Source organism: Heptranchias perlo, chromosome 10, assembly GCF_035084215.1.
Source record: "Heptranchias perlo isolate sHepPer1 chromosome 10, sHepPer1.hap1, whole genome shotgun sequence".
In the NCBI taxonomy this organism is placed as follows: Eukaryota; Metazoa; Chordata; class Chondrichthyes; order Hexanchiformes; family Hexanchidae; genus Heptranchias; species Heptranchias perlo.
Genome location: NC_090334.1, coordinates 82,827,843 through 82,851,369, shown reverse-complemented (window position 1 = coordinate 82,851,369; position 23,527 = coordinate 82,827,843). Strand labels below are relative to the sequence as shown.

The 23,527-nt window shown below is 44.4% G+C and overlaps 1 protein-coding gene across 2 annotated transcripts in view; it reads left to right on the top strand.

Moving 5' to 3' along the window:
• Positions 1-23,527, top strand: part of brf1b (BRF1 RNA polymerase III transcription initiation factor subunit b) — a 366,821-nt gene that overhangs the window by 209,807 nt on the left and 133,487 nt on the right. For both annotated transcript variants that reach the window (XM_067992099.1, XM_067992100.1), the window contains 3 exons: positions 399-438; positions 656-748; positions 7,645-7,932. In XM_067992099.1, coding sequence (XP_067848200.1) covers positions 399-438; positions 656-748; positions 7,645-7,932 — 421 coding nt within the window. The remainder of the gene's footprint in view (positions 1-398; positions 439-655; positions 749-7,644; positions 7,933-23,527) is intronic.

Below are 23,527 nucleotides of genomic sequence, written 5' to 3'. Positions count from 1 at the left end.
CTCTGGATGGCCAAAGCGTTTTACAGCCAATGAAGCATTTTTGAAGTATAATGTAGGAAACGGAGCAGCCAATTTGCTTACAGCAAGATCCCACAAACAGCATTGTGATAATGACCAGATAATTTGGTTTTGTGATGTTGGATGAGGGATAAACATTGGCCAGGACATCAGGCAGAACTCCCCTGCCCTTCTTCAAATAGTGCTGTGGGATCTTTTATGTCCACCTGAGAGGGCAGACAGGGCCTCGGTTTAACGTCTGATCCGAAAGACGACACCTCCGACAGCGCAGCACTCCCTCAGTACTGCACAGGAGTGTCAGCCTGGATTATGTGCTCAGGTCTGATAAATTATTACAGACGGTGCTGATTATGTGAAAAGTGATTTTTATTTCATTTCAGCTGGAGCAAGAACTCTCAAAAAAACTGGTGGATTTTGAAGGTAATTGAACATCTCTCACATACACACACGCGCACATGTGCGCGCACACACATACACATGCACGTGTACACACGCACACACATACACGCACGCACACACACACATTTACATATATACATATCTCCTTGCTCCAACTTCGAAGAATTTAAAGCTGGTCAGTAATAGTTTAGTATTTATAGTGTGTTTTAAAAAAAAAAATTTTGTTAACCTTTTGCAGGTGAAATAACAAGTTACCAAGACGAGATTGAGACTGAGCTGGAGATCACCCGGCCAAGGTATCGAGGGGTGTACGCTACGTATGCGAAAGGAGGTATGTATACATAACCACAGTTCGCTGTTTTCTGTGGTGGGGGAGGGGGGGGGGGAGATGTTGGGTAACTTTATATTAATGATAAAAAAATCTTTCCTCCTTAAGGTGCTACCCCATGTTGGGTATAGGCAGCGGTCCATTACCTCCCCCAAGTGACCGTTCTTCATGGACACCAAGTAATTTAACTATAAGGTGTAGGGCATCACAGCCAGTCCCGATCCTAACCCGATATTTACTCACAGACGCAACCTCCATCCTGGGGTCAGTGAGATCTCTTCTCACATTTCCACCTGACTTGTGTTGAGCTGATAGGTCCCTGCAAGGCAGAAATGGGGTGGGGGAGGTGGGGGGGGCGTCTCTGTGATTGACCTCCAGTGACCCTGGGCTCAGGAAGGGGGAAAAAGTCAAGGACTATTACTGCTCCTGAACACATTGGCAGCTGCAACGGCAATTTTTAAACAACTTGCCCCTCTGAGTCGACAGGTGTTAAAACTGGGTAGCCATGTGGTGAAGGAAAGAGTACCATAGCCTGGTCTTTAGTTGCTTCCAAGCCTTTATTCACAGAGATTCCTCTTGCACACCCCACGCCCTAGCTAAACTCTCCTATAAAAAGTATCCGAGAGAGTCCCCAATCGATAACCACCTCCTGAATACAATTAACTTCAGTTGATACAAATCATACCATTAACAGCAGGTTGTAGGTCCAAGCCATACTCCAGGACAATGTGTAATCTAGGCTGACCCATCAGTGCAGCACTGAAAGAGAATGGCACCGTCAGATGAATGTGGCCCTGTCTGCCTGATTCAGTGGTTTGGGTGGATGTTAGAGATCCCACGGCACTATTCGAAAAAGAACAGGGAGTTCTCCCGGTGCCCTGGGCCAACGTTCCTCCCTCAACCACCAGCACCAAGAACAGATTGACTGGCCATTAATTCCATTGCGGGATTTTGCTGTGTGTATATCGGCTTCTACATTTGCCTACATAACAACAGTGACTACATTTCAAAAAGTAACTGATTTGGCATGTTTCTGACAGACATAATGAGGTGCAACATAAATGCAAGTCTGCCATTAACTGTTTTATGCACACGGTCAGCTGCACAGAGGTCCTCTGTTGTCTCTGGTCCCGTGGAACCTGTCCCACAATGTAACTGGAGTGGCCTCGATTGCAGAGCCATTACAAGTAGAAGCAGCTCTGCATTACAGAGCGGGCATTTGTGAGATCGGCTGCCCTTTTATATCGATGCTGGAGGAGCAGTGCTGCAGTGGAGACCTGTAGCCCCTGAGTACTGGTAGTCCTTATTGGGCCTGAGTGGAGACGAACCTCCTAGGAGGGAGAATCCTCGCATTTTGCACCGTAACGTCCACTCTTAGGTTCCAGAAGAATCTCCGGGTGCCACTTGCCTTTGCCTTTAAAGCTGAAACAACCTGGGTATTAGTAGCTGCCTCTATTGCTGTAGTTTAACTCTCTCACCCTGCCTGAGCTCTGTGACCCCCCACCTCCTGGCCAGTCCCCTGATGGCTGTCCAGAGGGTGGTGATTTACTAGATTTACCAGAATGGTACCAAGGATGTGGGACTTCAGTTATGTGGAGAGACTGGAGAAGCAAGAATTGTTCTCCTTAGAACAGAGAAGGTTAAGGGGAGATTTGATAGAGGTGTTCAAAATTATAAACGGTTTTGAGAGTAAATAAGGAGAAACTGTTTCCAGTGGCAGAAGGGTCAGTAACCAGAGGACACAGGTTTAAGGTGATCGACAAAAGAACCAGAGGTGACATGTGGAAACCTTTTTTTACGCAGCGAGTTGTTATGATCTGGAATGCGCTGCCTGAAAGGGCGGTGGAAGCAGATTCAATAATAACTTTCAAAAAGGAATTGGATAAATACTTGAAAGGAAAAAATTTGCAGGGCAATGGGAAAAGAGCAGGGGACTGGGACTAATTGGATAACTCTCACAAAGAGCCGGCACAGGCTCGATGGGCCGAATGGCCTCCTGTGCTGTACCTACTATGATACTAAGATGATGGCTTTATAATTACACAAACACTTCTGAAGGACATTAACCAATGCTGCAAGCAGTTACACACAATCTGTGACCTCGGCACATTAACAAACTGAAATCTAAGGACAGCTCCATTATCATAGAATCATAGAAGTTTACAACATGGAAACAGGCCCTTCGACCCAACATGTCCATGTCGCCCAGTTTATACCACTAAGCTAGTCCCAATTGCCTGCACTTGGCCCATATCCCTCTATACCCATCTTACCCATGTAACTGTCCAAATGCTTTTTAAAAGACAAAATTGTACCCGCCTCTACTACTGCCTCTGGCAGCTCGTTCCAGACACTCACCACCCTTTGAGTGAAAAAATTGCCCCTCTGGACCCTTTTGTATCTCTCCCCTCTCACCTTAAATCTATGTCCCCTCGTTATAGACTCCCCTACCTTTGGGAAAAGATTTTGACTATCTACCTTATCTATGCCCCTCATTATTTTATAGACTTTTATAAGATCACCCCTTAACCTCCTACTCTCCAGGGAAAAAAGTCCCAGTCTATCTAACCTCTCCCTATAAGTCAAACCATCAAGTCCCGGTAGCATCCTAGTAAATCTTTTCTGCACTCTTTCTAGTTTAATAATATCCTTTCTATAATAGGGTGACCAGAACTGTACACAGTATTCCAAGTGTGGCCTAACTAATGTCTTGTACAACTTCAACAAGACATCCCAACTCCTGTATTCAATGTTCTGACCAATGCAACCAAGCATGCTGAATGCCTTCTTCACCACCCTATCCACCTGTGACTCCACTTTCAAGGAGCTATGAACCTGTACTCCTAGATCTCTTTGTTCGATAACTCTCCCCAACGCCCTACCATTAATGGAGTAGGTCCTGGCCCGATTCGATCTACCAAAATGCATCACCTCACATTTATCTAAATTAAACTCCATCTGCCATTCATCGGCCCACTGGCCCAATTTATCAAGATCCCGTTGCAATCCTCGATAACCTTCTTCACTGTCCACGATGCCACCAATCTTGGTGTCATCTGCAAACTTACTAACCATGCCTCCTAAATTCTCATCCAAATCATTAATATAAATAACAAATAACAGTGGACCCAGCACCGATCCTTGAGGTACACCGCTGGTCACAGGCCTCCAGTTTGAAACACAACCATCCTCTGTCTTCTGTCGTCAATCCAATTTTGTATCCAATTGGCTACCTCACCTTGGATCCCGTGAGATTTAACCTTATGTAACAACCTACCATGCGGTACCTTGTCAAAGGCTTTGCTAAAGTCCATGTAGACCACGTCTACTGCACAGCCCTCATCTATCTTCTTGGTTACCCCTTCAAAAAACTCAATCAAATTCGTGAGACATGATTTTCCTCTCACAAAACCATGCTGACTGTTCCTAATCAGTCCCTGCCTCTCCAAATGCCTGTAGATCCTGTCTCTCAGAATACCCTCTAACAACTTACCCACTACAGATGTCAGGCTCACCGGTCTGTAGTTCCCAGGCTTTTCCCTGCCGCCCTTCTTAAACAAAGGCACAACATTTGCTACCCTCCAATCTTCAGGCACCTCACCTGTAGCGGTGGATGATTCAAATATCTCTGCTGGGGGACCCGCAATTTCCTCCCTAACCTCCCATAACGTCCTGGGATACATTTCATCAGGTCCCGGAGATTTATCTACCTTGATGCGCGTTAAGACTTCCAGCACCTCCCTCTCTGTAATATGTACACTCCTCAAGACATCACTATTTATTTCCCCAAGTTCCCTAACATCCATGCCTTTCTCAACCGTAAATACCGATGTGAAATATTCATTCAGGATCTCACCCATCTCTTGTGGTTCCGCACATAGATGACCTTGTTGATCCTTAAGAGGCCCTACTCTCTCCCTAGTTACTCTTTTGCCCTTTATGTATTTGTAGAAGCTCTTTGGATTCTCCTTTGCCTTATCTGCCAAAGCAATCTCATGTCCCCTTTTTGCCCTCCTGATTTCTCTCTTAACTCTACTCCGGCAATCTCTATACTCTTCAAGGGATCCACTTGATCATAGAATGATACAACCCAGAAGTACATGTGCCGAATCTTTGAAAGAGCTATCCAATTAGTTCCACTCCCCTGCTTTTTCACCCCTGCAAATCCTTTCCCCTTGAAGTATATAACCAACTCCCTTTTGAAAGTTATTATTGAAACTGTTTCCACCGCCCTTTCAGGCAGTGCATTCCAGATCATCACAACTCACTGCGTAAATAAATCTCCTCATCCCACCTCTGGCTCTTTTGCCAATTACCTTAAATCTGTTTTCCCTGGTCACCGACTCTTCTGCCAATGGAAACAGTTTCCCCGATTTGCTCTATCAAAACCCTTTATGATTTTGAACGCCTCTATTAAATCTCCCCTTAACCTTCTCTGCTCCAAGGAGAACAATCCCACCACCAATGCGTTAAAGATGGACAGTTTGGAGAATTTTAGGGTTCTCTATATGTTTATGGAACCCTGAGTTAAGAGGGCACAGCAGGAGAAAGAAAGGAAACTGTGAGTAAATGCACCTCCTGATGCGATACTGAGGCAGAGAGACCTGGAAAGGGCCCGGTTCCATCCCTGCTCTGTGCTGACTGAGTTCACAGATCTCACCCAGGGCGCCCTTGTGCTTTGGAGAGGGGAAATCCACCAGGGGGTGCTGCTTCTGATCACTGCCCACTGCTGGAAAGTGTGCATTGAGAGGTCAGGCGAGGACAGAATTTTGCCAGGCCGTGACGCTCGCTATCTAGGCTCCTACACGAACAATAGCCTCTTGGGGAAGGCGCCTGAGGAACTATCGGGCCATAGTCGGTATTCGCGGGAGAGTAGGGAGGGGGAAAAAGAAACTCAAAAAAAAGAGAGAGCGAGAGAGCGCAGTGTGTGCCTCACTAAGCCCACGGATAGCCAGAGAGCCCAGGAAGTCTGCAACAATAGGACTAAACCCTGCGCTGTGATAGTGTGAGGGCACATCAGTTTAATTAAACTCCTCGATCATTTTGGGATGGGAATATTTAAAATGCACGAAAAATTAATTGAGCAGCATTCAACCTGTCTTTATTGATTTTTTTTTTACTGTGTGATTAAAACAAATGACATATCCTTTTTGTTCAGGTTCCCTGCTTGGTAGCTTATCAGTTCCAAAATCTTACTCTGTGAAAGGAATATGCCTGTGTAATGCGAGGAGTTTAATTAAAAGTTGTTTGACGGTCGCATGTTGCTGACAGCTAAAGAGTTGAATGAACAGCTGCTTGGAAAGGGGATGTGGCGGCTCCCCCTGGAGAGGCTGAGTCCAGTGCGCCATGTACTGTGTGCGGCTCCTGTTCAGTAGTCTCGGTATGCCAGGATGCAGGAGTGCAGTAGAGCGTTCTCTAACTTGCGCTGACTGTAAGCTAAATCAACCTCATAAAATGCACTGCAGTAAAATCTATTGCAATTATTTTACCAACACTGCGAAGCATTAATTCCTCCCCCCCCACCTCCCCCCACAACTGACTGCTCTTTAAACATGGCTGAACCCGATCCTGTCCTTAGTGTCAGGAGCGGACCCCCATCCCCTCCCCTTTAAACGAGGGACACAGCAGCCCTGGCTGGAATTGGCACAGACCAGCGCTCGAATCGTGGGACCTTTTCAGCCTGTGTGGGTAAGTTCTGCAATTAGCGCCTTTAACCAGTGAGCCATGAGGAGCTCTCTCCTCTTCCCCCACCAACGCAAGCAAAGCAGCACATATTATATAAATCACTCCCATTTTTATGAGGTATATACTGACATCTCGGGGGAGTATTTTTATTTTATTTTTGATATATTTAAATTTTGACAACATCAGCAGTTACTGAAGTGCAAAGGCATCAAAGGATTAACAAACGTAATGTAACCTCTGTGGTTTGTTGCGTGTTAATTAGTAGCTGATTGCAGGCAAATAAAGGTAATTTATATACAGGTTATGTATAAAGCACCCAAACCCCTCGATTGGATTCGAGTTGCAGACTGCAATCTAATCGAGGGGTTCAGGTGGTTTATACATAGAATAACAGATACCCAGGAATGAGTTACAGACTGGAATCTAATCGAGGGGTTTGGGGGATTTATATATAGAATAACAGATACCCAGGAATGAGTTACAGACTGGAATCTAATCGAGGGGTTTGGGGGATTTATATATAGAATAACAGATACCCGGGAGTGAGTTACAGACTGGAATCTAATCGAGGGGTTTGGGGGATTTATATAGAGAATAACAGATACCCGGGAGTGAGTTACAGGCTGGAATCTAATCGAGGGGTTCAGGGGATTTATATATAGAATAACAGATACCCGGGAGTGAGTTACAGGCTGGAATCTAATCGAGGGGTTCGGGAGGTTTATATATAGAATAACAGATACCTGGGAGTGAGTTACAGGCTGGAATCTAATCGAGGGTTTCGGGGGGTTTATGTATAGAATAACAGATATCCGGGAGTGAGTTACAGGCTGGAATCTAATGGAGGGGTTCGGGTGGTTTATATATAGAAAAACAGATACCCGGGAGTGAGTTACAGGCTGGAACCTAATCGAGGGGTTCGGGGGGTTTATATATAGAAAAACAGATACCTGGGAGTGAGTTACAGGCTGGAACCTAATCGAGGGGTTCGGGGGGTTTATATATAGAATAACAGATACCTGGGAGTGAGTTACAGGCTGGAACCTAATCGAGGGGTTGGTATGAATAGAAACATGAAACAAAAGTTAAACTGTCTTGTAAATTTGATTTTTCAAAAATACAGTGATGGTGAGACAATCTCTTGGAGTTGTTGCCTATTTGTGTGCTGTGCATTCCTGTATCTTGTTTTTAACTGGGTTAATATTGTGTTCCAGATGCTCTGGATGATGGAGCCTCGGTAACCTCCAGTGGATTAGGAGAGGAAGATGGGGAGGACGAAGAGCTGACAGCAGTCGCAAACCATCTCAACAAGGACTTCTACGATGATTTCCTGAATGAAGAGCGACCAAAGGACACCGACAAAACAGAAGATGAGAAGGAATTGGAGCCTCCGCCCAAACCCCCCAACATATCCTCTCTGTTAGGACCCCTCCCTACAGCCGCCAGCCTTGGCCTGAAGGAGTCCATCGAGGAGTGCATAGCAGCTGAGGAATCTGAGGCTGGTAAGTGTGATTGGGTTTACTGACTGTCTAACACAGCAAGAATGCCTGCAGTGATGGGTGTGTGTGTGTGTCTGTGTGGTGCCTTGGGAAAGCAAATAACTTTATATAAAGGGTGCAGCAGTAGTTGAGAACCCCTTCGTCTCTGCACTGCGGTTGAACTAGTGTGACCGATGGTGGGGTAGGAGTCTGTGCTCTGCGTCAGGGCTCCAGTGCCGTGCTGCTCAAATAATGTAAAAAAAAATAAATTGAGAATCGAGCGCCTAAAGAGATCTCTGCGCTCCTCCAATTGTGGCCTCTCTGGATGATTTTCCTCGCCCCCACCATTGGCGGCCGTGCCTTCAGCTGCCCAGGCCCTAAGCTCTGGAATTCCCTCCCTAAACCTCTCCGCCTCTCTATCTGTCTCTCCTCCTTTAAGACGCTCCTTAAAACCTATTGCTTTGACCAAGCTTTTGGTCACCTATCCTAATATCTCCTTATGTGGCTTGTGTCAAGTTTCCGTTTGATAATCGCTCCTTAGGAAGTTTTACTACGTTAGAATCATGGAATCTCACAGTGCAGAATGAGGCCATTCGGCCCATCGTGCCTATTCCAGCTCTTTGAAAGAGCTATCCAATTAGTCCCACTCCCCTGCTCTTTCCCTATAGCCCTGCAAATTTTCCCCCTTCATTACACATTTAATATTGCGAAGATAAAGGTTGGATTAGTTACCCCATATGATGATACCGTTGAATCAATCAGATATCTGGTGATATGAAACTGAATATGTTAATTGATAACTTTTTATTTTATCCAGCTATAATATATTGTTAAATGGCTTTATTGCACTAATTTAAATTTATTAATCTAATCTTATATAGCAACATAGGAACAGGAGTAGGCCATTCAGCCCCTCGAGCCTGTTTCGCCATTCAATGAGATCATGCCTGATCTGTATCCTAACTCCATCAACCCGCCTTGGCTCCACATCCCTTAATACCCATGGCCAGCAAAAATCTATCAATCTCAGATTTTAAACGATTAATTGAGCAACTCTACTGCTTTTTGCAGGAGGGAGTTCCACACTTCGACCACCCTTTGTGTGAAGAAGTGTTTCCTAACTTCTCTTCTGATTTCCTGGCTCTGATTTTAAAGTTATGTTCCCTTGTCCTAGACTTCCCCACCAACGGAAAAAGTCTCTCTCTATCTACCCTATCAATTCCTTTCAAAAATCCTAATAATCTCAATCACATCACCCCTTAACCTTCTGTATTCCAGGGAATACAAGCCACTTTATGTAATCTTGCCTGACAATTTAACCCTTGGAGTCCTGGTAACATTCTGGTGAATCTGCACTGCTTCCAAGGCCAATATATCCTGTTATCTGTAGCAGAACTTCCTCCCCTTTATATTCTAGCCCTCTAGACATGAAGGGCAACATTCCATTAGCCTTTTTGATTCTTTTTTACCTGACCACTACATTTTAGTGATCTGTGTACGTGGACCCCTAAATCTCGTTGGACCTCCTCTGTTCCTATGTTAAAGGCGCTATATAAATGTAAATAAATAAAACACAGAGGAATGTTGTATGGTTGCTTGCTAATATCTCCAACACTCCTTACTAGGCTATCATTTATTCTGTGTATCTGATGGTCGGACATGTTCGAAGATAAAGGAAATGAAAAATGGGTAAATGCCACGTTTCTGTTATATTGTCACCAGTCGGAGGTAGGGGAGTGTGTGTGAGTGTGTATTTATTTCATGTGTATTTTTAAAAATTTATATGTATACACACACATGTCGACATACAGTGTTGTGTTGCTTTGCAGCAGTAAAAAAAAAACCCGACAGTGTTTCAGCTTCAAATTTGGAGATTTTCTGTACAGTACCATTTTTCATGTGTGAGTCATACAGTGGGTGTTGGCAGGCAACTCAACCATGGAGGACTGCGCAGCCAAGCGGGGTCCCAGTCTCCCGTAACATCCACATATGCACACTGCCGGCACTGGATAGTGATCAGGAGCACGGACCCCAGCTGTTTACTCCCTCTGCTTCCCCCAGTTCAGCATGCAAGGCGCTGCGGCTAATTGCAGTGCCACTACTGCCAACAGTCTGACTGAGTACAGACCAGGTATTGAGTCAAACGTTACCTTTACCCAACAAGTCATCGAGGGAGCGACTCGTTTATTTTTTAAACGTATACCTATATAAGTAGGTGAGAATAATTTAAAGGCAGTGATCTCATTTCCGAATTCACATAGCTCTTCAAAATCTTTCCGTTTCCAGTTCTGGCCTTTTCCAGCTCAGGGGCATGCATCCTTTGGTCTCCCTAATGAGACTACTGACTTGTGATCACTCCCCCATATAACTTGGCTGAGGAGGTTCTGTTAAAGTCACAAACAGCCGAACTGGACATAATGGTTTTGAGCATTGTCAGAGCTGCCTCTGTGATCCAGCTGAAATGCCTGAGGCCATAATCTTCTCTGATACTGTTTTCCCAGTGCAGGGGAAAACTAAATGTCTCATTTCAAGTGTGCTGAAATCCCATTGTCTCCGACTCTGAACTCATTTCTCCTCAGGACTGTGCAGTTCCTGACCTCAATGTCTTTTCTTCATCCTACGATCTAAAGCCTTCGTGTCATCGAACCGCTACTTCCTGACTTACCTCCTCTTCTGTCCTCCTCCAGTTCAACATCAGTGGTTCCCTGCTTCATGAGACCAGGGCTTCCCAGCAATTTTGAAAAAGTTGTTGATTAGTTCAGAAAAGTTAGTTCAGTGGGGTTCTGAGTTTACTGGAAGCAATGCCCAGCTCGACATTTTGTCACTCAACACGTGACATTACCGTCAGACCATAAGAGATAGGAGTAGGCCATTCGGCCCCTTGAGCCTGATCCGCCATTTAATGAGATCATGGCTGAACTCATTTTTACCTCAAATCCACTTTCCCGCCCTTTCCCCATATCCTTTGACTCCCTTGCTGATCAAAAATTTGTCTAACTCAGCCTTGAATGTATTCAATGACTCGGCCTCCACAGCTTTTTGGAGTAAAGAATTCCAAAGATTCACGACCCTCTGGGAGAAGAAATTCCTCCTCATTTCCATCTTAAACGGGCGACCCCTTATTCTGAGACTATGCCCCCTAGTTTTAGATTTCCCCATGAGGAGTAACATCCTCTCAGCATCTACCCTATCGAGTCCCCTCAGAATCTTGTATGTTTCAATAAGATCTCCTCTCATTCTTCTAAACTCCAATGAATATAGACCCAACCTGTTCAATCTTTCCTCATAAGACAACTCTTCTGTACCCGGAATCAACCTAGTGAACCTTCTCTGAACCGCCTCCAATGAAAGTATGTCCTTCCTTAAATCAGGGCACCAGAACTGTACGCAGTACTCCAGGTGTGGTCTCCCCAGCACCCTGTACAGTTGTAGCATGACTTCCCTGCTTTTATACTCCATCCCCCTAGAAATAAAGGCCATTTTCCGTTTGCCTTCCGGATTACCTGCTGCACCTGACTTTTTGTGTTTCATGTACAAGGACACCCAGATCCCTCTGTACCGCAGCATTTTGTAGTATTTCTCCATTCAAATAATATTTTGCTTTTTTATTTTTCCTCCCAAAGTGGATGACTTCTCATTTTCCCACATTATATTCCATCTGCCAAATTTTTGCCCATTCGCTTAACCTGTCAATATCCCTTTGCAGACACTTGTGTCCTCATCTCAACTTGCTTTTCCACCTATCTTTGTATCATCAGCAAATTTGGCCACAAGACACTCTGTTCCTTCATCCAAGTCATTGATATATATTGTAAATAGTTGAGGCCCCAGCACTGAGCCCTGCGGCACCCCACTAGTTACAGATTGCCATTTTGAAAATGACCCTTTTATCCCGACTCTTTGTTTTCTGTTAGTTAGCCAATCCTCTATCCATGCCAGTATATTACCCCCACCATCATGAGCTGTTATCCTATGCAGTAATCTTTTATGTGGCATCTTATCAAATGCCTTTTGGAAATCCAAATATACTGCATCCATTGGTTCCCCTTTATCCACCCTGCCCATTACTTCCTCAATGAACTCTAATAAATTTGTCAGATGTGATTTCCCCATCATAAAACCATGTTGACTCTCCTTGATTGTATTATGAGTCTCCAAATGTCCTGCTACTACTTCCTTAATAATGGATTCCAGCATTTTCCCAATGACAGATGTTAGGCTAACTGGTTTATAGTTACCTGCTTTCTGTCTCACTCCCTACTTGAATAGGGGTGTTAAGTTTGCAGTTTTCCAATCCGCTGGGACCTTTCCAGAATATAGTGAATTCTGGAAGATTACAACCAATGCATCCACTATCTCTGTAGCCACTTCCTTTAAGACCCTCGGATGAAAGCCATCAGGTCCAGGGGACTTGTCAGCCTTTAGACCCATTAGTTTACCTCGTACTTTATCTCTAGTGATAGTGATTGTTTTTAGTTCCTCCCTCCCCTTTGCCCCTTGATTTTTTACTATTATTGGTATGTTATTAGTGTCTTCTACTGTGAAGACAGATGCAAAATATCTGTTCAATTCCTCTGCCATTTCCTTGTTTTGCATTATTATTTCCCCAGTCTCATCCTCTAAGGGACCAATGTTTACTTTAGCTACCCTCTTCCTTTTTGTATACTTGTGGAAGCTTTTACTGTCATTTTTATATTTCTTGCTAGTTTACTCTCATAATTTATTTTCTCCCTCTTTATTATTCTTTTAGTCATCCTTTTCTGGTTTTTAAAGTTTTCCCAATCTTCGGGCTTACCACTAATCTTTGCTACGTTGTATGCTTTTTCTTTTAACCTGATAACATCCTTTACTTCCTTAGTTAGCCATGGTCGGTTCACCCTTTTTATGGAGTCTTTCCACCCCACAGGGATATATTTTTGTTGCGAGTCATAAAATATCTTTTTAAATGTTTGCAACTGTTTATCCACCATCATACCATCTAACCTGTTTACCCAGTCCACTTTAGCCAATTCCGCCCTCATTCCTTTATAATTGCTCTTATTTGAGTTTAATACAGTAGTTTCAGACCCAAGATCCTCGCTGTCAAACTGGATGTGAAATTCTATCATGTTATGATCACTGCTTCCCAAGGGATCCTTTACTTTGAGATCAGTAATTAATCCTGTTTCGTTACCCATTACCAGATCCAAAATGGCTTGTTTCCTGGTTGGTTCCCCAATGTATTGGTCTAAGACACAGTCCCTAATGCACTCTATGAACTCCTCCTCAGGGCTATTTTTACCAATTTGATTTGTCCAATCTATGTGACAGTTAAAATCGCCCATGATTATTGCATTACCTTTTTTACAAGCCCCCCTTATTTCCTGATTAATATTTTGCCCTACAGTGTAGCTACTTTTAGGGGGCCTATATACCACTCCCACCAGTGATTTCTTTCCCTTGCTATTTCTTACCTCCACCCAAATTGATTCGACATCTTGATCTTCTGAGCCAAGTTCATTTCTCACTATTATACCAATTTCATCCTTTATTAACAGAGCTACCCCACCACATTTACCTTTTTTCCTATCCTTCCGAAATGTTAAATAGCCCTGAATATTTAGCTCCCAACCTTGGTCACCCTGCAACCACGTTTCTGTAATGGCCACGAGATCATACCCATTTGTTTCTATTTGTGCCATCAATTCATCTATCTTATTACGAAAGCTGCCCACATTCAGATAAAGAACGTTTAATTTTGTCTTTCTACCATTCTTTCCTACCCCGGCCCCATTTGCTAGTGCACTCTAATGTTTGTGCACTCTGTTGATCATTACCCCCATCACGTACCTGTACTACTTCCTTGTCTTTTCTCTTTATCAATCTAAACTTCGCCCCACCTGAACCCTCCCCCCCTCTATTTAGTTTAATGCCTTCTCTACCGCCCTAGTTATTCGGTTTGCCAGAACACTGGTCCTAGCATGGTTCAGATGAAGCCCGTTTCAACGGAACAGCTCCCTCTTCCCCCTGCACTGGTGCCAGTGCCCCATGAATCGAAACCCACTTCTCCCACACCAATCTTTGAGCCACGCATTCATCTCTCTGATCTGATTTACCCTGTGCTAATTTGCTCGTGGCTCAGGTAATAATCCGGAGATTATCACCTTTGTGGTTCTGCTTTTTAATTTAGTCCCTAGCTGCTCAAACTCCCTCAGCAGAACCTCTTTCTTAGTCCTACGTATGTCGTTGGTACCTACGTGGACCACAACAACTGGATTCTCCCCCTCCAAGTTTCTCTCCGGCCCTGAGGAGATGTCCTTCACCCTGGCACCAGGTAGGCAACACAGCCTTCGGGACTCTCGCTCTTGGCTGCAAAGAACAGTGTCTATCCCTCTAACTATACTGTCGCCTACTACAACCACATTCCCTTTTACTCCCCCCACTTGAATGGCCCTGAACCACGGTGCTGTGGCCAGTTTGCTCATCCTCCATGCAGTCCCTGCACTCGTCCACAAGGGCTGCAAGAACCTCGAATCTATTGGAAAGGATATTGGCTCAGAAAATCAAGAGGTAGAATCAGTCTGGGTATAGTTAAGGAGCACCAAGGAGCATAAAACACTGGTGGGAGTTGTCTGTTGGCCTCCAAACAGTCGTATTAATGTAGGGGATGGCATCAAACAGGAAATTAGAGATGCATGTAACCAGGGTACGACAGTAAGCATGGGTGACTTTAACCTACATATACGCAAACCAAATTAGCAATAATACTGTGGAGGATGAATTCCAGGAGTGTGTACAAGATGGTTTTTTAGACCAGTATGTTGAGGAGCCAACCAGGGAACAGGCTATCCTAGATTGAGTATTGTGCAATGAGAAGGGGTTAATTAATAATCTTGTTGTGCGGGGTCCTTTAGGGAAGAGTGACCATAACATGATAGAATTCTTCATTAAAATGGAAAGTGAAGTAGTCCAATCCTAAACTAGGGCCCTAAATCTAAACAAAAGGAACCACAAAGGTATGAGGAGTGAGTTGGCTATGATAGATTGGGAAGCTTCATTAAAAGGCATGACGGTGGATAGGCAATGGCTAACATTTAAGGAACGAATGCAACAATTATACATTCCTTTCTGGCGCAAAAACACAACCATGGCTAACAAAAGAAATTAAAGATAGTATTAGATCCAAAGAGGAGTCATATAAAGTTGCCAGAAAAAGTAGCAAGCCTGAGGATTGGGAGCAGTTTAGAATTCAGCAAAAAAGGACCAAGAGATTGATTAAGAGCGGAAAAATAGAGTATAAGAGTAAACTTGCAAGGAACATAAAAGTGGACTGTAAAAGCTTCTGCAAGTATGTAAAAAGAAAAAGATTAGTGAAGACAAATGTAGGTCCCTTACAGTCAGAAGCAGGAGAATTTATAGTGGAGAACAAGGAAATGGCAGAGCAATTAAACAAATACTTTGGTTCTGTCTTCACGGAAGAGGACACAAATAACTTCCCAGAAATGCTAGGGAACCAAGGGTCCAGTGAGAAGGAGGAATTAAAGGAAATTAGTATTAGTAAAAAAAATAGTGCTGGAGAAATTAATGGGACTGAAAGCCGATAAATCCCCAGGGCCTGATAATCTGCATCCCAGAGTACTAAAAGAGGTAGCCATGGAAATAGTGGATGCATTAGCTGTCATCTTCTAAAATTCTACAGATTATGGAACAGTTCCTGCAGATTGGAGGGTGGCAAATGTAACCCCACTATTTAAAAAAGGAGGGAGAGAGAAAACAGGGAACTATAGACCGGTTAGCCTAACATCAGTAGTAGGGAAAATGCTAGAGTCTATTATAAAGGATGTGATAACAGGACACTTAAAAAATATCAATGGGATTAGACAAAGTCAACATGGATTTATGAAAGGGAAACCTACTGGAGTTTTTTGAGGATGTAACCGGTAGAATAGATCAGGGAGAACCAGTGGATGGTGGTGTATTTGAATTTTCAGAAGGCCTTTGATAAAGTCCCACATAAGAGGTTAGTGTGCAGAATTAAAGCACATGGGATTGGGGGTTAATATACTGGCATGGATTGAAAATTGGTTAACAGAGAAGAAACAGAGAGTAGGAATAAATGGGTCTTTTTCGGGGTGGCAGGCAGTAACTAGTGGGGTACTGCAGGGATCAGTGCTTGGGCCCCAGTTATTCACTATATATATCAATGATTTGGATGAAGGAACCAAATGTAATATTTCCACGTTGCTGACGACACAAAACTAGGTGGGATCGTGAGTTGTGAGGAGGATGCAAAGTGGCTTCGAGGCGATTTAGACAAGTTGAGTGAGTGGGCAAGAACATGGCAGATGCAGTATTATGTGAATAAATATGAAGTTATCCACTTCGGAAGGAAGCACAGAAGGGCAGAGTATAATTTAAATGGTGATAGATTGGGAAATGTTGATGTACAAAGGGACCCGGGTGTCCTTGTACACCAGTCACTGAAAGCAAACATGCAGGTGCAGCAAGCAGTTAGGAAGGTAAATGATATATTGGCCTTCATTGCAAGAGGATTTGAGTAGAGGAGCAAGGATGTCTTACTGCAGTTATACAGGGCCTTTATGAGACCACACCTGCAGTATTGTGTGCAGTTTTGGTCTCCTTACCTAAGAAAGGATATACTTGCCATAGAGGGAGTGCAGCAAAGGTTCACCAGACTGATCCCTGGGATGGCAGGACTGTCGTACGAGGAGAGATTGGGTTGTCTCAGTCTGTATTCGCTCGAGTTTAGAAGAATGAGAGGGGATCTCATTGAAACATATAAAATTCTGACAGGGCTAGACAGACTGGATGCAAGGAGGAAGTTTCCCCTGGCTGGGGTGTCCAGAACAAGGGGTCACAGTTTCAGGATATGGGGTAGGACATTTAGGACTGAGATGAGGAGAAATTTCTTCACTCAGAGGGTGTTGAACCTGTGGAATTCCCTACCACAGAAGGCTGTGGAGGCCAAGTCACTGAATATATTTAAGAAGGAGATAGATTTCTAGACACAAAAGGCATCAAGGGGTAGGGGGAGAGAGCGGAAATATGGTATTGAGATAGAGGATCAGCCATGATCATATTGAATGGCGGAGCAGGCTCGAAGGGCCAAATGGCCTACTCCTGCTCCTATTTTCTATGTTTCTATGTCTCTCTCTAGAAACACTCTTTTTCTCCCAAATCATGTCCCTCCGTCTCTCCTGAACAACAACTACTCACATTTATATAGCGCCTTTAACGTAGTAAAACATCCCAAGGCTCATCACAGGAGCCATTATCAAACAAAATTTGACACCAAACCATATACGGGTGTATTGGGACAGGTGAACAAAAGCTTGGTGAAAGAGGTAGGTTTTAAAGAGCGTCTTAAACGAGGAGAGAGAGGTAGAGAGGCGGAGAGGTTTAGGGAGGGAATTTCAGAGCTTAGGGCCTAGGCAGCTGAAGGCAAGGCCTCCAATGGTGGAACGATAAAAATCGGGGATGTGCAAGAGGCCAGAATTGGAGGAGTGCAGAGATCTTGGGGGTTGCAGGGCTGGAGGAGGTTACGTCGATAGAATTGTGGTGGGGTGAGGGGGCCATGGAGAGATTTGAAAACAAGGATGAGAATTTTAAAATCGAGACATTGGACTGGGTAAACAAATTAGATGGTATGATGGTGGATAAACAGTGGCAAACATTTAAAAAGATATTTTATGACTTGCAACAAAAATATATCCCTGTGAGGAGGAACGCTCCACAAAAAGGGTGAACCAACCATGGCTACCTAAGGAAGTAAAGGATGGTATCAGGTTAAAAGAAAAAGCATACAACATGGCAAGGATTACTGGTAAGCCTGAAGATTGGGAAAACTTTAAAAACCAGCAAAGGAAGACTAAAAGAATAATAAAGAGGGAGAAAATAAATTATGAGAGTAAACTAGCAAGAAATATAAAAACGACAGTAAAAGCTTCCACAAGTATATAAAAAGGAAGAGGGTAGCTAAAGTAAACATTGGTCCCTTAGAGGATGAGACTGGGGAAATAATAATGGGAAACAAGGAAATGGCAGAGGAATTGAACAGATATTTTGTAACTGTCTTCACAGTGAAAGACACTAATAACATATCAATAGTAGAAAATCAAGGGGCAAAGGGGAGGGAGGAACTAAAAACAATCACTATCACTAGAGAAAAAGTACTAGGTAAACTAATGGGTCTAAAGGCTGACAAGTCCCCTGGACCCAATGGCTTGCATCCGAGGGTCTTAAAGGAAGTGGCTACAGAGATAGTGGATGCATTGGTTGTAATCTTCCAGAATTCACTATATTCTGGAAAGGTCCCAGCGGATTGGAAAACTGCAAACTTAACACCCCTATTCAAGTAGGGAGTGAGACAGAAAGCAGGTAACTATAAACCAGTTAGCCTAACATCTGTCATTGGGAAAATGCTAGAATCCATTATTAAGGAAGTAGTAGCAGGACATTTGGAGACTCATAATACAATCAAGGAGAGTCAACATGGTTTTATGATGGGGAAATCACATCTGACAAATTTATTAGAGTTCTTTGAGGAAGTAACGGGCAGGGTGGATAAAGGAGAACCAATGGATGCAGTATATTTGGATTTCCAAAAGGCGTTTGATAAGGTGCCACATAAAAGATTACTGCACAAGATAAGAGCTCATGGTGTTGGGGGTAATATACTGGCATGGATAGAGGATTGGCTAACTAACAGAAAACAAAGAGTCGGGATAAAAGGGTCATTTTCAAAATGGCAAACTGTATCTAGTGGGGTGCCGCAGGGATCAGTGCTGGGGCCTCAACTATTTACAATACATATCAATGACTTGGATGAAGGAACAGAGTGTCTTGTGGCCAAATTTGCTGATGATACAAAGATAGGTGGAAAAGCAAATTGTGAGGAGGACACAAAGTGTCTGCAAAGGGATATTGACAGGTTAAGTGAATGGCAAAACTTTGGCTGATGGAATATAATGTGGGAAAATGTGAAGTCATCCACTTTGGGAGGAAAAATAAAAAAGCAAAATATTATTTGAATGGAGAAATACTACAAAATGCTGCTGTACAGAGGGATCTGGGTGTTCTCGTATATGAAACACAAAAAGTCAACATACAGGTGCAGCAGGTAATCCGGAAGGCAAACGGAATATTGGCCTTTATTTCTAGGGGGATGGAGTATAAAAGCAGGGAAGACAACTGTACAGGGTGCTGGTGAGATTGCACCTTGAGTACTGTGTACAGTTCTCGTGCCCTTATTTAAGGAAGAATATTCTTGCATTGGAGGCAGTTCAGAGAAGGTTCACTGGGTTGATTCCAGGTATGGAAGGGTTGTCTTATGAGGAAAGATTGAACAGGTTGGGTCTATACTCATTGGAGTTTAGAAGAATAAGAGATCTTATTGAAACATACAAGATTCTGAGGGGACTCGATAGTGTAGATGCTGAGAGGATGTTACCCCTCATGGGGGAATCTAAAACTAGGGGGCACAGTCTCAGAATAAGGGGTCGCCCATTTAAGGGGGAAACAAGGAGGAATTTCTTTTCCCAGAGGATCGTGAATCTTTAGAATTCTTTGTCCCAAAGAGCGGTGGAGGCTGAGTCATTGAATACATTCAAGGCTGAGTTAGACAAATTTTTGATCAGCAAGGGAGTCAAAGGATATGGGGAAAGGACGGGAAAGTGGAGTTGAGGTAAAAATAAGATCAGCCATGATCTCATTAAATGGCGGAGCAGGCTCGAAGGGCCAAATGGCCTACTCCTGCTCCTATCTCTTATGGGTCTCATGCTGGACTGGGAGTCAATGTAGTACAGCGAGCACAAGGATGATGGGTGACGGGTCTTGGTGCGAGTTAGGAGTTAGGGCAGCAGAGTTTTGGATGAGCTCAAGTTAACCGAGAGTTTGTTGGATTTTCTGTTCCGCTTTTTCTCCCCTCCTCACAGCGCTGACTCTGGTTCCATGCGGCAGCAGGCCCAAATGACCATTGCTGACATCAGCCTAAACATAGAGAGTGCCATCAGCTGTGGAGGGGAATCACAGCACAACCCGATCGTGTTCTCTCCTGAGGGCCACGTACGGGCTCTGTCCGGAAGGGAGATGGTGAATAGTGATCAGAAGGGGGATGTTGACTGACTTTAACCTCTCCCTAGCTCGGGGTCCGCCCAGCTGAGATCAGCTAACTCAGCACTTACTAGGAACCGAACCTGGTGCCATCCTGATCCGTATGCCTCAGCAAAGAATGAAAGAATGTTTCTCGCCTTTCATGACCTCAGGACGTCCCAAAGCGCTTTGCAGCCATTTCTGTACTTTTTGCAGTGTAGTCACTGTTGTAATGAAGGGAACACGGCAGTCATTTTGTGCACAGCAATGAGATAAATGATCAAATAATTGTTTATGGTGTTGACCGAAGGATAAATATTGTCAAGAACACTGGGGAGAACTCCCCTGCTGTTCTTCAAATAGTGTCACGGGATCTCTTACGTCCACCTTAGAGAACAAGCGGGATCTCGTTTTAACGTCTCATCCGACAGTGCAGTGCTCCCTCAGTACCGCACTGGGAGTGTCTGCCTGGATTATGTGCTCAAATCTCTCGACTGGGGCCTGAATCCACGACCTTCTGACTCAGAGGCGAGAGTGCTACACGCCAGGCAGTGCATTTACCCATTGAGCTATCGGGGATCTACATGTTGTATTCGTGTTCGTTTTGAATCATTCATTTATTTTTTTTATCTCAAACATTTGCAACAGTTATATTGGGGGTGGAACAGAAGGTTAAAGTGGAGTTTGTTAAGGGACGCTGATCCTGACCCCTGTAATCATTGACCTGCCTGGACATCGTGTAATCCACACAAATCAGATCTGGACGCATCAGTCCACTACAAGCGGACTATACTGCACCACCAGCTCGCAACTTACACAGGAAGCTACCAGCAAACGCACTGACACTGCCACAGCACGTGGAGTATACACAGCTAGCCGTACCTTTCCACTCGGGATTCTGTACTAACACTACTCACTTCAGCAAGTGAACCCTCGTTTATAGAGATGACACAAAAACAAGGCACCTCCAGTGTTACAAGGGGGCCTTTAGGAACAGATCGTTAAAACCACATCCATCCATAACCCTGTAAACTTTACTGTTATAAAGAATGCTTTTTAAAAAGATAAAAGCTCTACCGGGGGAAATTAATCAAGTAAATCTCCAATAAACTTGTTACAAACAATTCTGCGAGATAAAAGTTATAGGAGCCTGGATCCTGGTTTGTACAAGGTGCTGAAACAAAAACAGAAAATGGTGGAATTGCACAGTGGGTCCATCAGCATCTGTTATGAGAAATGGCAGATTGATGTGTCAGATGATTTTGCTTCAGATTTTCTTTCTATTTATTTGTGCGAGGTGCTGCTGGACACATTTCTTTAACGATGCAAAATATATCTGCAGCGAATGCACATAAATGGGCCTGATTGTTAAAGTACGGTTTCACTGCCTAACCTCTAGAGAGAGAGCAAGAGCCCAGGCTGCAGGTGCCAAGGAGCAGCAGGCACAGGCTGCAGGTGGGAAGGGGGCTCATACTGGGATATCAACGAATACAAATCACATTGTTGATGTCGGCGTGTAGATAATTAATTATTGACGTCAGCGTGTAGATATCTGATTGTTGACATTTCTAGATAGCTAACTATTGACGTCTGCATGTCGATATCCAATTGTAGACGTCTGTGTGTAGATATTGAACTGTAGACGTCTGCGTGTAGATATCGAAGTGCGGACTTCGTCGTGTATATAACAAAGTATAGACGTTTGTGTGTAGATACTGAAGTGAAGACATCTGTGTATGGATGTCGAAGTGTGAATGCCAAAATGTAGATATCTGCGTGTGGTTGTTGAGGTCTAGATGTCTGCCTGTGGATACCAATTTGTTGACACCTGCGTGTCGATATCGAAGTGTAGACGTCTGCGTGTGAATGCTGAAGTGTAGACGTCTGCGTGTGGATGCTGAAGTGTAGACGTCTGCGTGTGGATGCTGAAGTGTAGACGTCTGCGTGTGGATGCTGAAGTGTAGACGTCTGCGTGTGGATGCTGAAGTGTAGACGTCTGCGTGTGGATGCTGAAGTGTAGACGTCTGCGTGTGGATGCTGAAGTGTAGACGTCTGCGTGTGGATGCTGAAGTGTAGACGTCTGCGTGTGGATGCTGAAGTGTAGACGTCTGCGTGTGGATGCTGAAGTGTAGACGTCTGCGTGTGGATGCTGAAGTGTAGACGTCTGCGTGTGGATGCTGAAGTGTAGACGTCTGCGTGTGGATGCTGAAGTGTAGACGTCTGCGTGTGAGGTGATAAACAGCTGACCTCTCGTTGCTTCAGTTTTGAGATATCCCCTGAAGCTCCTTTATATTGTAAGATACTTCCAGTAGAAACGGATGTGGAGTTTGCTGGAGTTCCCTGGGCTGGACACTCCACCCACACTGCTCGTGTTCTGTACAGATCAGTGAGCCTAAAGATGAATTGTTGGAGTAGGTGATGCGTTCAGACTGCCTGTGCCACTGGAACGAATTGTTTACGCTCGTCACCGTTAGCAACGCTGCTTCTGGGCCAACAGGTGAACCCTGCCCCCCCCCCCCCACCAAGCTCGTTCTCCACTCCACTGGCAGCACTAGCACCGCCTGATGGACATCAACTGTGATGCTGCTGAAGCCAAGAGCTGCTTTCCATGGCGGTCCTGTACTTAAAGGGGTCTGACTGATCTTGTTCCAGTTGTTCCATAGCGATTTGGATAATCAGGTGATGGGAAGCACTGGTTGTAAGAGGTTGGATGGTCGAAGTGGGGAGGGGTTTGCCAGTTTGGTACTTACACCAAGTCCCATTCACCCATCACCCCTGTGCTCGCTGACCTATGTTGGCTCCCGGTTCGGCAATGCCTCGATTTTAAAATTCTCATCCTTGTTTTCAAATCCCTCTATAGCCTCCCCTCTCCCTATCTCTCTAACCTCCTCCAGCCCTACAACCCTCCGAGATCTCTGCACTGCTCCCATTCTGGCCTCCTGCGCATCCCCAATTTCCTTCGCCCCACCATTGGCAGCTGAGCCTTCAGCTGCCTAGGCCCTAAGCTCTGGAATTCCCTCCCTAAACCTCTCCACCTCTCTCTCTCCTCCTTTAAGACGCTCCTTAAAACCTACCTCTTTGACCAAGCTTTTGGTCACCTGTCCTAATATCTCCTTATATGGCTCGGTGTCAAGTTTTGTTTGATAACACCCCTGTGAAGCGCCTTGGGACGTTTTAGTATGTGAAAAATGCTATATAAATGCAAGTTGTTGTTGTTGTGTTGGTAGGTGGGACTCGAACTGGACTGTATAGAATTCGCTTGCTGTAGGTAAAGCCTCACTTGCCAATATGTAGTGCAACGCTGGGATGCCCAGACTGCGGCCTCTGAATCCTGGCAATCTGATCCTCAAGACCCAGGCAACTCAGTCCCATTTGTTCTTGCATTTCTGGCTCATTAGTTTGTCCTGTTTGAATTACGTGGGCCTGGACGTTTGGAACGGGCTGCTCTTAGCACTGTTGCCTCATTGATGGATAAATCAGAGCACCGAGATCTGTTGGTATCAGCGACTGGAGGTAAATGGGAATTAAT